General features: G+C 41.2%; 1 protein-coding gene across 1 annotated transcript; it reads right to left on the bottom strand.

Annotated features, from left to right (window-relative positions):
* Positions 1-9862: 9862 nt before the first annotated feature.
* On the bottom strand, positions 9863-12138 carry GPR6 (G protein-coupled receptor 6). Its single transcript, XM_053283733.1, has 2 exons — positions 11875-12138; positions 9863-11348 (listed from the first exon to the last, which is right to left on the bottom strand). Exon 2 carries the CDS (start codon positions 11322-11324, stop codon positions 10341-10343), a length of 984 nt encoding a protein of 327 aa, XP_053139708.1. The 5' UTR covers positions 11325-11348; positions 11875-12138; the 3' UTR covers positions 9863-10340.
* Between the last annotated feature and the right edge of the window lie 875 nt (positions 12139-13013).

The raw sequence follows: 13013 nt of genomic DNA, 5'->3' as shown, positions 1-13013 counted from the left end.
GTGCTTTCAACATTTGCATATAACCAGAGGCTCTCTGATTTGGGGAGGCAGAAATTGTATAGCTGGTGCTAATGTTATTCTGCTCAGGTATCCTTGCAGATCAGAAGTGTGTGAGGAAATGAAAAGCCATCTTTTACTGCAACTAGATTGACGTCAGTTCTAGTCCAAGAGTTAACCAGAACAAAACCAAAATGCCCTCCCCATTTAGGATTACTCCTTCCCAGAAATGATTAGTGAGCTACGAGACACAACATCTTTTGCCTTATTTATACAATGATTGCAGCTATTCAGAAAGATTGGGTCTCATGGTAGTAGCAGGAGGGTATTTAAAACTAAAAACATTTTAACCAATTATTGAGAGTAGTGAGCAATGCTGGTCTTAACATTTATTGGGAACTGGATTAAAGTGTAACTGCCCTGATGTAGGCATGTTGATACAGTCATGGAGTCACCATGCTAAGAAGTACTTTGCTATCAGAGGGCATGACCTGTCAGAAGCCTGCTCCACATAACTTCTGCCTTAAACAAGTGAACATTGGTATTAAATGGTGGCAGGGGGAACCATGCATTGACAAGTGCATTCTGTTATTTGTAAAAAGGATGCAAGTAGGGATGTGCAAAACGTTTCGGATACAAAACGTTTTGTACCCAAAACAGCCTGTTTCGGGTGTTTTGTAGACAAGACAAAACACCCATTTTCCAGATCCAAAAGTTTTGTATACAAAACAAAATGTCGCTGTTTCGGCTACAAAATGTTTTGTTGTTTCGGACCTCCATTTTGTGGTGATCTCTGAGTCAGTCTCCATTTTGTGTTTGACATCTCTTTGAATTTCCCACCCTTCCAGCCTTCTGATCAGTGACCTAAATCATGGGCTGACCTGCTGACAATTCCCTCCTTGTTCCCCATTGGCTCTTTTGCTTTTTGGCCAGGGGAAGGATTGCTAACCCATGGGGTGCTGGGTTCTGCTGTTTCTGTGGTGTTCTTAGTGTAGATTTTCTGGTAGCATATGAGAGTGGATTCTTGTTTTTCACTGAAAATCTCATATGCTATCAGAGAATCTACAATGAACACCTCAGAAACAACAAAACCCAGTACCCCACAGGCTTGTGGGTGTGGGGGTGGTTGGCACCCTATGTGCACTACACAACCCCTCGCTCTGGGCAACCCCAGTGCCCCCCAAGTGGAATTATGGAGCTGCTGAAACCTCCATTATTCCCCATGGGAGAAATCTTAAAGACACGTAAACTTCAACAAATCACAAAAGATCAGCCCTTTGCCCAATTTCTTTGAAATAATTCTGGAAGTTTCCTTGCCCCCATTGGGCACTACCACCCACCACACTCTGCTCTGGGTCATCCCTTTCCCCTTGATTTGAAGCGATACATTTGCTGGAATCCCCATTATTCCCTATGGGAAAATTCTTAAAGGTGTGTAAACTTTAAAAAAAAATCACCAAAAAAATCAGCCCTTTGCCTAATTCCTTTGAAATTTGGGTGGTAGCTTCCACCCATTGGACACTACCACCACCACCCACTCTTTTTGCCCTGGGGCCCTTTTTAAAAATCCAAATCGATTCGGATTCAGAAAATTTGGCTACAAAACAAAACAGGGCTGATTCAGATTCAGAAAATTTGGGTACACAACAAAATGGGGATGTTTCGATTCAGATACAAATCGAAACAAGAACATTCCAAAATGCACACCCCTAGATGCAAGCATCTTATTTTGCTGGCTCTGTAATCATTCTCTGACTCACAGTGCGTTTCTAGTGAATATATGGTTGACAAAATAGACACTTACACAGGAACATTATACTGAGTCAAATCATTGGTCCATTTAGCTCAGCATTGTCTACACTGACTGGCAGCGGTGGTCCAAGGTTTCGGGCAAGAATCTTTACCAGCCCTACCTGGAGATGCCAGGGATTGAGCTTGGGACCTTTTGCATGCAAAGCAGGTACTCTGCCAATGAGCGATGGACCCATTCCCACTTGTAATACCATCCCATATTACACTGCGCACAAAGATGCAGTGTTTTTCCCCTTCCAGAACAGTGTGTATCTTTCTAAAGAAAAGGTTGTATAAACAAACAAATATAATAAATATAATGTATCACTTGTGTCATTGTTACTTGTGGAAATGCCAAAGGACTTAGACGTCTGTTGGGAACTTAGCTCTTATGATAAAGATTTTTGAAGATATAGCCGAATTAGCTTAATATAGCCAAATTAGTTTAATACCATTTGGAGCCAGATTGTGTGAACTAACATTTTAACATTAATGAAGCATTTAAATGCACTGGGTTGGATCCAAATTTACTGCTACATTTGCGGAAGCTCCTTCTATGAACAAAAAACTTAATTGTGTTTATTCAAGGATTCCTTCTGTGACAGTGAGTGCAACTCTCCTTCCATTCTCAGAAAGAACTTCTATGAGTGCAGCACTAAGTTTGGATCCAACCCACTGTAAAAGATGTCATCATAAGCTATACAGTATCACTAAAACAAAATATGATATCAGGTAAAGAACTAAACATTAACAAGTGGAAATATTATCTCTGGTTGGTGCATGTTCAGTGTAATGCCTCATTCCCTAAATGGGAATTTGGAATAAAGTATGGACAAAATGTTGCCATATCCCTAATGTGGATGAGTTACTTGAACCTGTGGCTGAGCATGATGAAAAAAAGAAAGGTTAGCAGGGTGGTGGTAATGACCACCAATATCAATCACCACCGGTAATAAGCTGAAAGGGAAAGGCCTATAGGACTACAGATGGGGAGTACACTCATTTGGGAGGGAGGAGGGGAGAAAATGCAGGGGCTCTATAGATTGAGTGAGTACTCCCTTGGAACCCACTAAACAAGAGTATTATATGGCGTATATACCACTATCAGAATTGCTCCATCCAAGTTTACCCAGATATTTCTTCAGATACCCTGGAAAAAAACAGGCTATAGTGCCAGTCATTGAGACATTATCCTCAGCTTGGATCAAATATCTCTGGTGCTTCCCATTTCGACTTGAAGTACAATTTAAAGGAATGATTCTCTTGGCTAGGGATCTGGAAGAGGGATACAGGCTCCTCAAGACTCTCTGGGTCTCCTCTTCTACTCTCTTTAAGACTTCTTAGACAGCCATAGTTGTATTTTAAATCCTTTATTATTTTTATTACTCTTACTACATTATATGCTTGTAGTGTGTATTACGGTGTAATATCATCTCATACTGTGTGGGAGATGGCAATGGTAAACCCCTCCTGTATTCTACCAAAGAAAACCAGAGGGCTCTGTGGTCACCAGGAATCAACACAGATTAGATGGCACAACTTTACCTTACCACTGCCACTCTGGTTTTTAAAAAATTATTATGTAATTGCCCATCTTGCTTTATGCTGCTCAATGACTGTAATAAAGATTGATTGATTGATTCATTGACCCCTTAAGACTTAATCAGCTCTTAGACTCAGAGGGGGAAAAGATGACTAATAACAGCTACGTAGGCTTAGCCGGTGAAAGGCTTAATTCCTTAAGTTGCTGACACTTACGGGAACAGTTGTAGTTGTTCTCAGGTTCTCCCTCTTATTGGGTTTATATCTAAGATATACAATATTTTTGCCATTAAAGTAAATTACTGTTTGTTTTAGCCAAGGCTGTTGTTCAGGGGAAGGGGTTTAATGGTGGAGGGAGTTTAGCTGTTTTCTTGTGCTTTTCCCCTGCAAAGTACCTTGCTGATTTGTTTGTGTTTATATCCCTGCAATTTTGAGTTTATAGGTTATCTAGAAGGACAATGAACAATTATTCTGTTGCTTTTCTGTCTCCTCAATGAAGACTCTTAAAATACATTTGGCTAATTGCAACGGACTAGGCATGCCAGTATAGAGAGCCAGGATTACTGCCAAATGATTCTATGATCAAGTAACATGCTGCCAGAATGTAGGTGTCCTTATGACACCTAAATCTGATATTGTCCTACTTCAGGAAACTCATACAACAAAGGCACCTTCTCTATACTTAACAAAAAGTGTTTTCCTAACCAATATAACACTTCAGGAACATCAAAAGCTCACTGTGTCACTATTCTGATACCCAAAAACTGCAATTTGAGCTTCTCTATATACTTGATCCTGAGGTCAGATATATTATATTGCTTGGTGTCCTTGGAGATTTCCCTCCACTTTTTGGCTCCGTTTATACACCAAATACTCACCAAATTACATTCATTTCTTGTGTCTTCAAAAAGCTGATAAGACTAAGACTTCTAACTGGATCATCAGAGATTTTAATTCTACACTCAACTTCTTCACCGATAGATCTATTACTTTCAAAAAGTCCACTTTATTATATCATCCCTCTTCTTTTGCACAGCATCTCCAGGTTCTGGTGGACTCCTAGTACTACCTTCATCTATCTTACTGGGACTTTATATATTACTCCTCAATATAACAGTCATACTCAAGAATTGATTTGACTTTAATATCCTCCCCACTAATACCTAATCTACTCCTAGCATCAATCAGTGATCAGGGATGGTCAGATCATGATTGGAACAAAAGTACTTACACATTTGGCAACCCACCCACCCCCATACACTCAATTCCACCGTCATGGAGAGTCAATGCATCTCTTTTAAACAATACAGAATCCACTTGCATTCTTTCTGACAATATCTCTGAATATGTTTCTTTTAATCAAGACTGTAGCATAAGTACAGAGACTGTCTGGGAGGCAGCTAAAGCTGTTATTGGGGGATCCTGTATAAGTATTGTGTCAAACCTCGAGAAAGTTATGCTCCCTCTTTAAAGAAATTCATATTTTTAAATAGCTTCATTTTTAAAAGAGGGGGAAAGAAAACCTATGCAAAACTTCAACAAGCCAGAAGCAAGTTTGACCTTCTCAAATCTAATAGAGTTCTGAAACAGCTTGCATATTTAAAACAGAAGTCGTTTGAGAGAGAATCAAGGGTCACCAAATTCATCGCTCACAGAGTCTCAAAACAAATCACTCATCCAATTTATTAAGCTGGTCAAATCTCCTCAGAATATCTTGGTCATTAGAAGACATTTTACATATCTTTAGGGACATATTACATATCTTTACTAATGGTTATGAATTGACTCTCTCTTTCGGGCTACTATCTCTTCCATCTTAGACCAATACCTACCATTCCATTTTTCCTCTGAACACGCTCAATTAATGAAAAAACCATTAATAAAAGAGGAAATAAAAGATGTTATTTCCAACTTAAAATTAGACAAAGCTCCAGACAGAGATGGTTTCATGCCAATGTTCTAAAAAATTTAAATCACCTCTAACTGATCTTTTCAACTACAATATGCTCTAAACACTGCTGTCATTATTCCATCATGGAAAAAACTGAAATCATTGTGATTTTGAAACCCTACAAGGATTCCACTGACCTTATCACCCCATATCATTTATTAACCATTTATTAAAGCTGTAAAAATATTTACAGCTTTATTAATTCACCACTTAAATACATTCATCAGCTATTATGTCCATGTCAAGCAAACTGGCTTCATTCCTAGAAGAAATTTGTTTGACAACCTTAGAAGAACTTTAAACATTATTCAACACGCCCAGTCCAACAAAACACCTTTGACTATCATTTCACTTGATTCAGAGAAAGCATTTGTTCATCTAGGGCCACCATCATCTAGAAAGCATTTGTTCATCTGCAAATGTCTTGGAAAAGCCATTGCTGACCCCAAATTTCTGTCAGTTATCAAAGAGCAATATGCTGCTCCAACACTTGAATGTTACTTTTCTGCAGTTCTGTATTCAGAGAGGGACCCAACAATGTTGTCCTCTCTCACCACTTTTATTTGCCTTGCCTATTGAACCTTTGGCATAGGCTATACACAATTCTCTTAACATACAGGGATGTTATTAGCAATGTCAAACACATGATCAGTCTTTTTGCCAACATCCTCACTTTGTACCTCTCGGATACATTACCTGATATATACAGCAGGTACCCAACACTGGACACCCAAACTTTTGTTGTCCATAGTCATTTGAGGAAATCCTTTGGCAATCTCATAGCAATCATCCTTCTTTAGTTCACAACAACCCTTTTCTGTCATCACTCCTACGTTGGGACAAATGGAGGTCTATGTTAGCTCCCTCTCCCTCACCTGCCTCTACTCCATTTGGTCGAACTCAGTTTCTGCCAGCCAGGCTTCCACACACTTTTGCTATATGGAAAAAAATTACATGAAAAACTTTGCTGATCTAATTTCTAGAGGCAAACTATTTACCAGACAGCAGCTAATTGATAAATATTGCTGTTCTGCTTTACCATGGCTTGAATATCTTCAGCTTTCTAAGTTGGTTTCCTATAAAGACAATCTGCCCTTACTTTGTTGTTCACTTACCACATTTGAGAAATTCATTTTAGATAATGACTACCCTCACTCTGACTCCTTGTCAGAAATATATGATCTTCTAATATCTTCTAAATGGGACATAGTTTCGATTTATGCAAAGAAATAGGAGGAAGATCTGAACACTGACTTACCTGAAGAAATTTGGAGAAATTTGGTTCATACTCTCTTTCCTCTTTCTCTTTAAATGTAAAGGAATTTGCCTTCAAAATTTTGACGAGATGGTGTATGCCTCTACTGGCCATTTTTCCTAAAACATCCCCCAATTGCTGGAAAGGCTGTGGTTTGAAAGAAACTTTTTTCCACATCTGGTGGCTCTGCCCATTTCTGCAGAAGTTCTGGCTGAGGGTCAGTACACACATTAATGTTATCTTACAGACCTAGACTTCATTGACAGCTATTGATTTCCTTCTGGATTCCCCACACAGATACTCTCTTTAGGGACACAAAAAGAACTTTTCTCATTACTCAGTATGGCTGCTAAATTTGTTATTTGTAACCAATGGAACAAGAAAGGTCACATCTCTATTTGTCTATGGTTTACAAACATTTGGGACTTAATGTATCAGGGTAAAATATCCTCCAGCTTGAAACAAAACTCTCACCTTGCCAATGCTCTGATCTTCTCTAAATGGCAATCATTTTGGGACTACATATCTCAGGGCAAAGACCCAATCCATTCAATTGATCATCTTCAGAATGTTCTCTCTTTTTAATTGCCTGATGTATCTCTTTTATATTCTAGTAGTAATACTACTCAAGTGCTTCAAGTCTATTTTAGTGCTATGAGGTTTGAAGCTTCATCCTTTTTGTATGAAGCTGAGAATAATGTGGTTTTATTACTGAGATGATTTTTGAATCTACCTTGTATATGACTGTTATCATATAATTATCTTTTCGTATCTCACTTTATTGTTAAAATAACATTTTTTAACGTTAGCAACAAAGATAGGAAACCCTAATCTAAGGTCTTTGGATATAGATATAAAATGTAAATAAATACTGTTATATAGTATTTATATAATGACAGAGAATGTCAGTAACCAAAGATATTGCCCATCCAATATTAGCAGATTATCAAATTATTGAAGTTTTGTGAGGTATTACAATGTTTACTACTACTACTACTACTACAAGTAGATAAGTACAATCTAAACGGTGTCACTGAAACTATTAGGCCCTGCTCGCACATGCTTATTCATCATGTGATGATGACTTAATGCCAATAACTTGCTTGTGTGAAACAACTTCCACAAATCAAAGACTGCAGGCAGAGGTTTCATATAACCTCAAAAAATATACTTTTGTCCCAGGGCATGTGCTCTGAAGGCACAGACATCTTGCAGGTCTGATCTGGTCATTGCCCAGATGGGAGACTGCTTGGGAGTTTTATTTATGCTGTCTTGAGAGGAGGGATATAAATATAAGAAATTTTTTCAATGGAAGCAGTTCACATTGCAAGTTACCAAGTGATGAAAGATCCAGTGATATACACATGTGAACATGTGCTCCCTTTATTGTTCATGTTATCGCACGTGCTTTTGGTTTTTGCAGCTTTGGCTGCCAAATTATGCTGTGTAGTAGCAAATAACAAAGATAACAAATACTGCATTAGCACTATACTGTAGTCATAAAACACCCTCACTCCTTTCTAGGGAAGCATCGGCACAACAGCACTCTCATAAAACGCCTCCTCCTGCCTTACCTAGATTATCAGTGTTGTCAAAGCTTCTGCTCATTTGTTCAGCAGTTGGGAGGTGGGAGGGGTGGCCAGACTGAGTGTAGACACTGTCCTCCCACTTTCTCCCTGTCTTATAAGTGATTGGCATTAAATGAGTTTCAGAGCTCTTGAAGTGAGATGGTGCCAGCCCTTCAGAAAGTGCAGGAGCATAAAAACAAGCCCGTAACTGAAGGCAGGATTTTTCGCCCACATGCAGTGGATTATCTGGACATGCAAGCCCATTTTTGTGTGCAGATTGCTTGCACTAGATTTGGGAATTTCATCTCATATCCACAGTTTTGTTAACATTATGCTTGGAATGCCTATAATTATAGGAAAGATGCTATAAATGCAGCAGAATGAGGTGATAAAACACTAATGTGCTAAAATGGGTCACACAACATCAGTGTGTAGGATCACATTTTTAATACTCCCCTGTATGAAAAGCTCTTTGCAAACAGAAAATAGCACTGTGGGCAAAGGGTTAGGCTAGAATCTTCCTCCCTGATGTGCCAGTTTTCTACCTGCAGGGAATCATGGGGCAGCATTCAATGGTGCTACCTCACACCTGTAATCTGAACTGAAGTAGTAAAGTCCATTTTATCACCTCAGTCTTGTACTACCTCATTCTACTGCACATCTAGACCCAATCTCAATGTTGGTGGATCAAATTGTTCATATACTTAGCTTTGTTCTTTGAGCCATTTGCAGCATGCAGTGTTTTGGTAATTTGTTTCAGGAAATAGTATAGTGTTTAGGGGGGAAAGATAACACCTAGAATACAACATTTTAAAGAAATTCTGACCTACAAAGTAAATGACATCTGCTTTCAAAAATAAATTAGAAAACGTTTAGTATGTTGCAGTATCTACATACAAAGCAGAAGTAATCTCTATCAATCGACTCCTAATTAAATGGTTAATTGCCCGATGATATTTTGGGTTTTGAATATGCTTTAAAAATTGTAGTAGTAAAGTATTCAGTTATGTATTAATTTGTATTCAGATGAGTAAGTCTTTCCAAGCTGAGATGTAATACTCACTTGTTGCTCCTAGCAAAAATCATTTCAGGAAATAAATGGAGTACCAGAATGTGGCCCAAGGCATTCAGTCAACAAAGCTGTGCATAGTCTTAATTATCAATCAGATGGGAGGACAAAAGAGGCATTCAGGGTGTGTGGATTGCCACACACAGTTAGTAACAAAATCTGAACTAATCCATAAAGAAGGGCAAATTGGAACACATAAGAATTTGTCTATGCTAACCCACAAAATAAATGGGAGTTTATTTTAATTCATGCATATTTCAATGGAACTCATGTAGAAAATATCCAATAGTATGCAGTCTTCATCTGAGAGTTAGAAGAGTATTTTGGATCTAACTTCCTCTTGTGAAATGTTTTATTTGATACTTTAATCTATAACTACAGAACAAAGAAGAGGCCTTTTGAGGTCCAGGAAGAAATAGTATTCTGCAGTATGCTTGATTATTTATTTATTATTTATTTCCTGGAAAATAAATATTTTTCCCCCTGGAAAATAAATTATTACACAATGAAAATAAAACAAACAAAATAATAAATCTGTGTACTTATTTTATGGCATAGTTCCTCTGTGTAAGTACCCTAATTTCACCTTGACAGATGCATCCAGTGAATATTTTCAAGTAAATAGAGGTGAGCTAGGTGAAAGTTTTCCTAGGCTTTTAAAAGCTAATAAATCAGTTCAACACAGAGAATGAAAATATGTAATGAATTTGTTTATTTGCATACAAAATGTCATAATTTATTAATACTGTGCAGCAAAATATATTATCACTCGCATCCCCAAACAACCAATCATCTCTCTCTCTCTCTCTCTCTCTCTCTCTCTCTCTCTCTCTCCCCCCCCCCCTTTAAAATGGTAACACTGTTTTGGCAGTTCAGCAGCTAAAAATAAAGTGCTATAATTACGTAGTCTTCGAATGCCTCCACTTTACAAATGTGATGTACAATCTTGTATACAATCACACTGGGGTTTTTTGTTTTGTTTTGATTTGATTCACACAACCAAAAGCTCTGCACCTTTCACATTCTCAAGAATACACATACATAAAGTGCTACTGTTTAAACATCCCCCCACAAAAAAAATTCACAACATAGATCTGGTTTATACCAGGCACTGTAATTCACCAAAGATTGTCACTTTGTGCAAAAGTACCCAGAGGAAGAAGTTGTTTAGACATCACTGGGGGATCTTGAACGAAAGGACACTTTAGATTGAAAGCAGCCACAAAAGAGAACCCACATGGACCTCTGAATTTCTTGGTTTCTGTAGGCATAAATGATAGGATTGATCATGGAGTTGTAGGTAGCTGGTAGAAGTGTGGCATAAGTGTACACAGCAGGATAATGAGAATCTCCAACTACACAGTAGATGGCAAAAGGTAGCCAACTGGCTCCAAAGGTCCCAAGGATTATAGCAAGTGTAGAGACTCCCTTTTTCGTTGCAACATAGTGAGATGCGGTCAGGAAATGCTGCTGGAGTGCTATCTGATGTGCATGTCTGCAAACTATTTTGCAGATTTTAATGTACAGGTGGAGCATGAGGATAAAAATGAAAAAGAAAGAGGCAGACAGCAAAGTCACATTACTTTTGGTCAAGGGTCTGACAATACTGCATGAGGAATAATCTTCAAGACAATTCCAGCCTAAGACAGGTAGCAGTCCTAAGCAGAGGGATACTCCCCAGGTGATGATCAGCATCAGATGAATACAGAAGACAGTCTTCTCAGAGTAATAAGTCAGTGCATTGTATAAGGACAGGTAGCGATCAATCGTGATGGCTAATAAGCTACTCACAGAAGCAGTAAAAGAGGCAACTAGGAAGCCAACTGTAATAAGGCTGATGGTTTCTGACTGGATCACATACTGGAAAACAAAATTGAGGATTAGGCCAACTCCAGCCAGGAGGTCTGCTGTGGCCAAGCTCCCAATCAGCACAAACATTGGGGTTCTCAGGTTGGGAGTGTAGAATATAATGGCCACTACTATGGCATTTTCACAAGCAATGATGGTTCCGGAGATGCACAGCATAATATCCCAAGGGTTGATGACAAAGATTGGGAGCTTGGAGGAGAGCTCCAGAGAATAATTGCCATTGCTGGTTTGAATCCAGGGTACAGGGCCCCTGGTTTCATTCAAGGCGACGCTTTCATTCATCTCTGCCACAACCAGGCGTGCCACCTGTAATAACATTTTTTTAAAAAAAGAGAAAGAAAGAAGAGAAAGAAAATGTCAAATTCAACCCGTGCAGCCACAGGGAACAAACCAAAGTGGGAAAAGCACACAGGACTCTGAAAAGAGAGTGAGCAAGGAAGGAGCAAACCCAACACGAAGGGCAAGGAAGTATGTTTAAAGAAAGGAGAAGAGGGAGTTATTCTGCAAACATACGGAGGACAGATGAGCAAAAAGACACACAAATCGATCGAGATGGATAATTATTAATATCTGCTGCTTTGACTCAGTTAGCCCGGCTTGCAGGAGTTAACCTCTGTCCATGGTGCTGAACCTAAAGAGGTTTCTTGCTTGCTCCTCTTTAGGAGCAGACCTGAAGCCTGGACCACAGCGCCAAAGAAGCCTGTTAAGGTCCCGCTGGGGTGGCACCGGCTGCGTGCGCTGTGTGCCCTGAATTCCCTCTTGCCCAGCAAACCACAGTGAGCTGCGCTTCTCCCCCCTCCCCGCGCGCTTCTCTAGCCACTTGCTCCCTTACTTCGTCTCAAAGCTGAAAGAGGCTTCTCATGGGGAACGCTCCTGCTCTTGCCCGCCTCTGTCTGTCCGCAGCGCGGCCGGTGTTGCGTCCCCTCTTCGCCTTGGGCGGGCAGCAGGAGCCGAGAGCAGGCGGCTGCAGCCCGGCTGCGTCTCGAGACTGAGGGAGAAAGTGCGCGAGGCGCAGACCTCTCTGAGTCTGACGTAAATGACAGAGGCGAGGGCAGGGCACAAAACTCCCCAAGCGCGCACATGGAGCACTGGCCTCAGAGCCCCCAGCGGGGAGGGGAGGGAGGGAGGGAGGACGCGCGCGCACTAACAGCACTCGGGGCGGTGCGCGGGGTTGGGGGCGGGGGGCGGGGAAGAGGCAGAGCCAGCCAGCCACGCAACTGAGGGGAAGGGAAGACACCACAGAAGAACCCAGACGACGCTGGGCGTGCGTGTGGCGAAGGGTGTCTGTGCGCGGAGGGGCGGGTTGTGGCGGAGAGAGAGATCCTTGAGGGAAGCGGAGGAGGGACTGGAAGGCTCCAGCAGCGCGGAGTGCGGGTGGTGGCAGCAGAAAGACTAGTCAGGGGGCAGGAGGCACACGTGGACTGGGCAGCAAGAGAGGAGAGGCGAAGGCCAGGCAACAGCAGCAGCAGCAGCAGCAGCAGCCCTGGGTGGGGTGGGGGGAGAGGGAGGCTGAGGAAAGCGGAGAGCACTGGGGCTGGGGGAGGGGCGGCCGAGGGACCGCAGCAGCCGCCTGCCCGCCACCCGCTGAGGGAAGAAGAGCAAAAGGAAGCGCCAGGTGGCAAAGGCAAGCAAGCGGGGTAACCCTCAGGGCCGGGCTAGAGTCAATAATACCCCTGGCAGACAGCAGCAGGGCATCTGCTGCAACGCGCCGCAACCCACCGCAGTACAGCCGACACCACGTCGGCTTTTGTTGCTCATATCAGGCTGCTGGAAGAAGTCGGGACTTCCCCAGAACAAGAGCCATTTCACCATTATGCAGGACCAACCTTGGCTGGCTTGCTACTTACTGCGTGTACATTCCGCACGCCAGTCTTGAGTAAGTGCAGTCAGTCCCGAATAAGTGTTCCTGTGTGATACACGGGTTGGCAAACGTGTCTCTGTTGCATCCACACTTTACATGTTTAGGTGCAC

This window comes from Hemicordylus capensis, chromosome 1, assembly GCF_027244095.1.
Source record: "Hemicordylus capensis ecotype Gifberg chromosome 1, rHemCap1.1.pri, whole genome shotgun sequence".
Lineage (NCBI taxonomy): Eukaryota > Metazoa > Chordata > Lepidosauria > Squamata > Cordylidae > Hemicordylus > Hemicordylus capensis.
The sequence above is the reverse complement of the archived record's forward strand: the minus strand, read 5'-3'. Positions and strand labels throughout refer to the sequence as shown.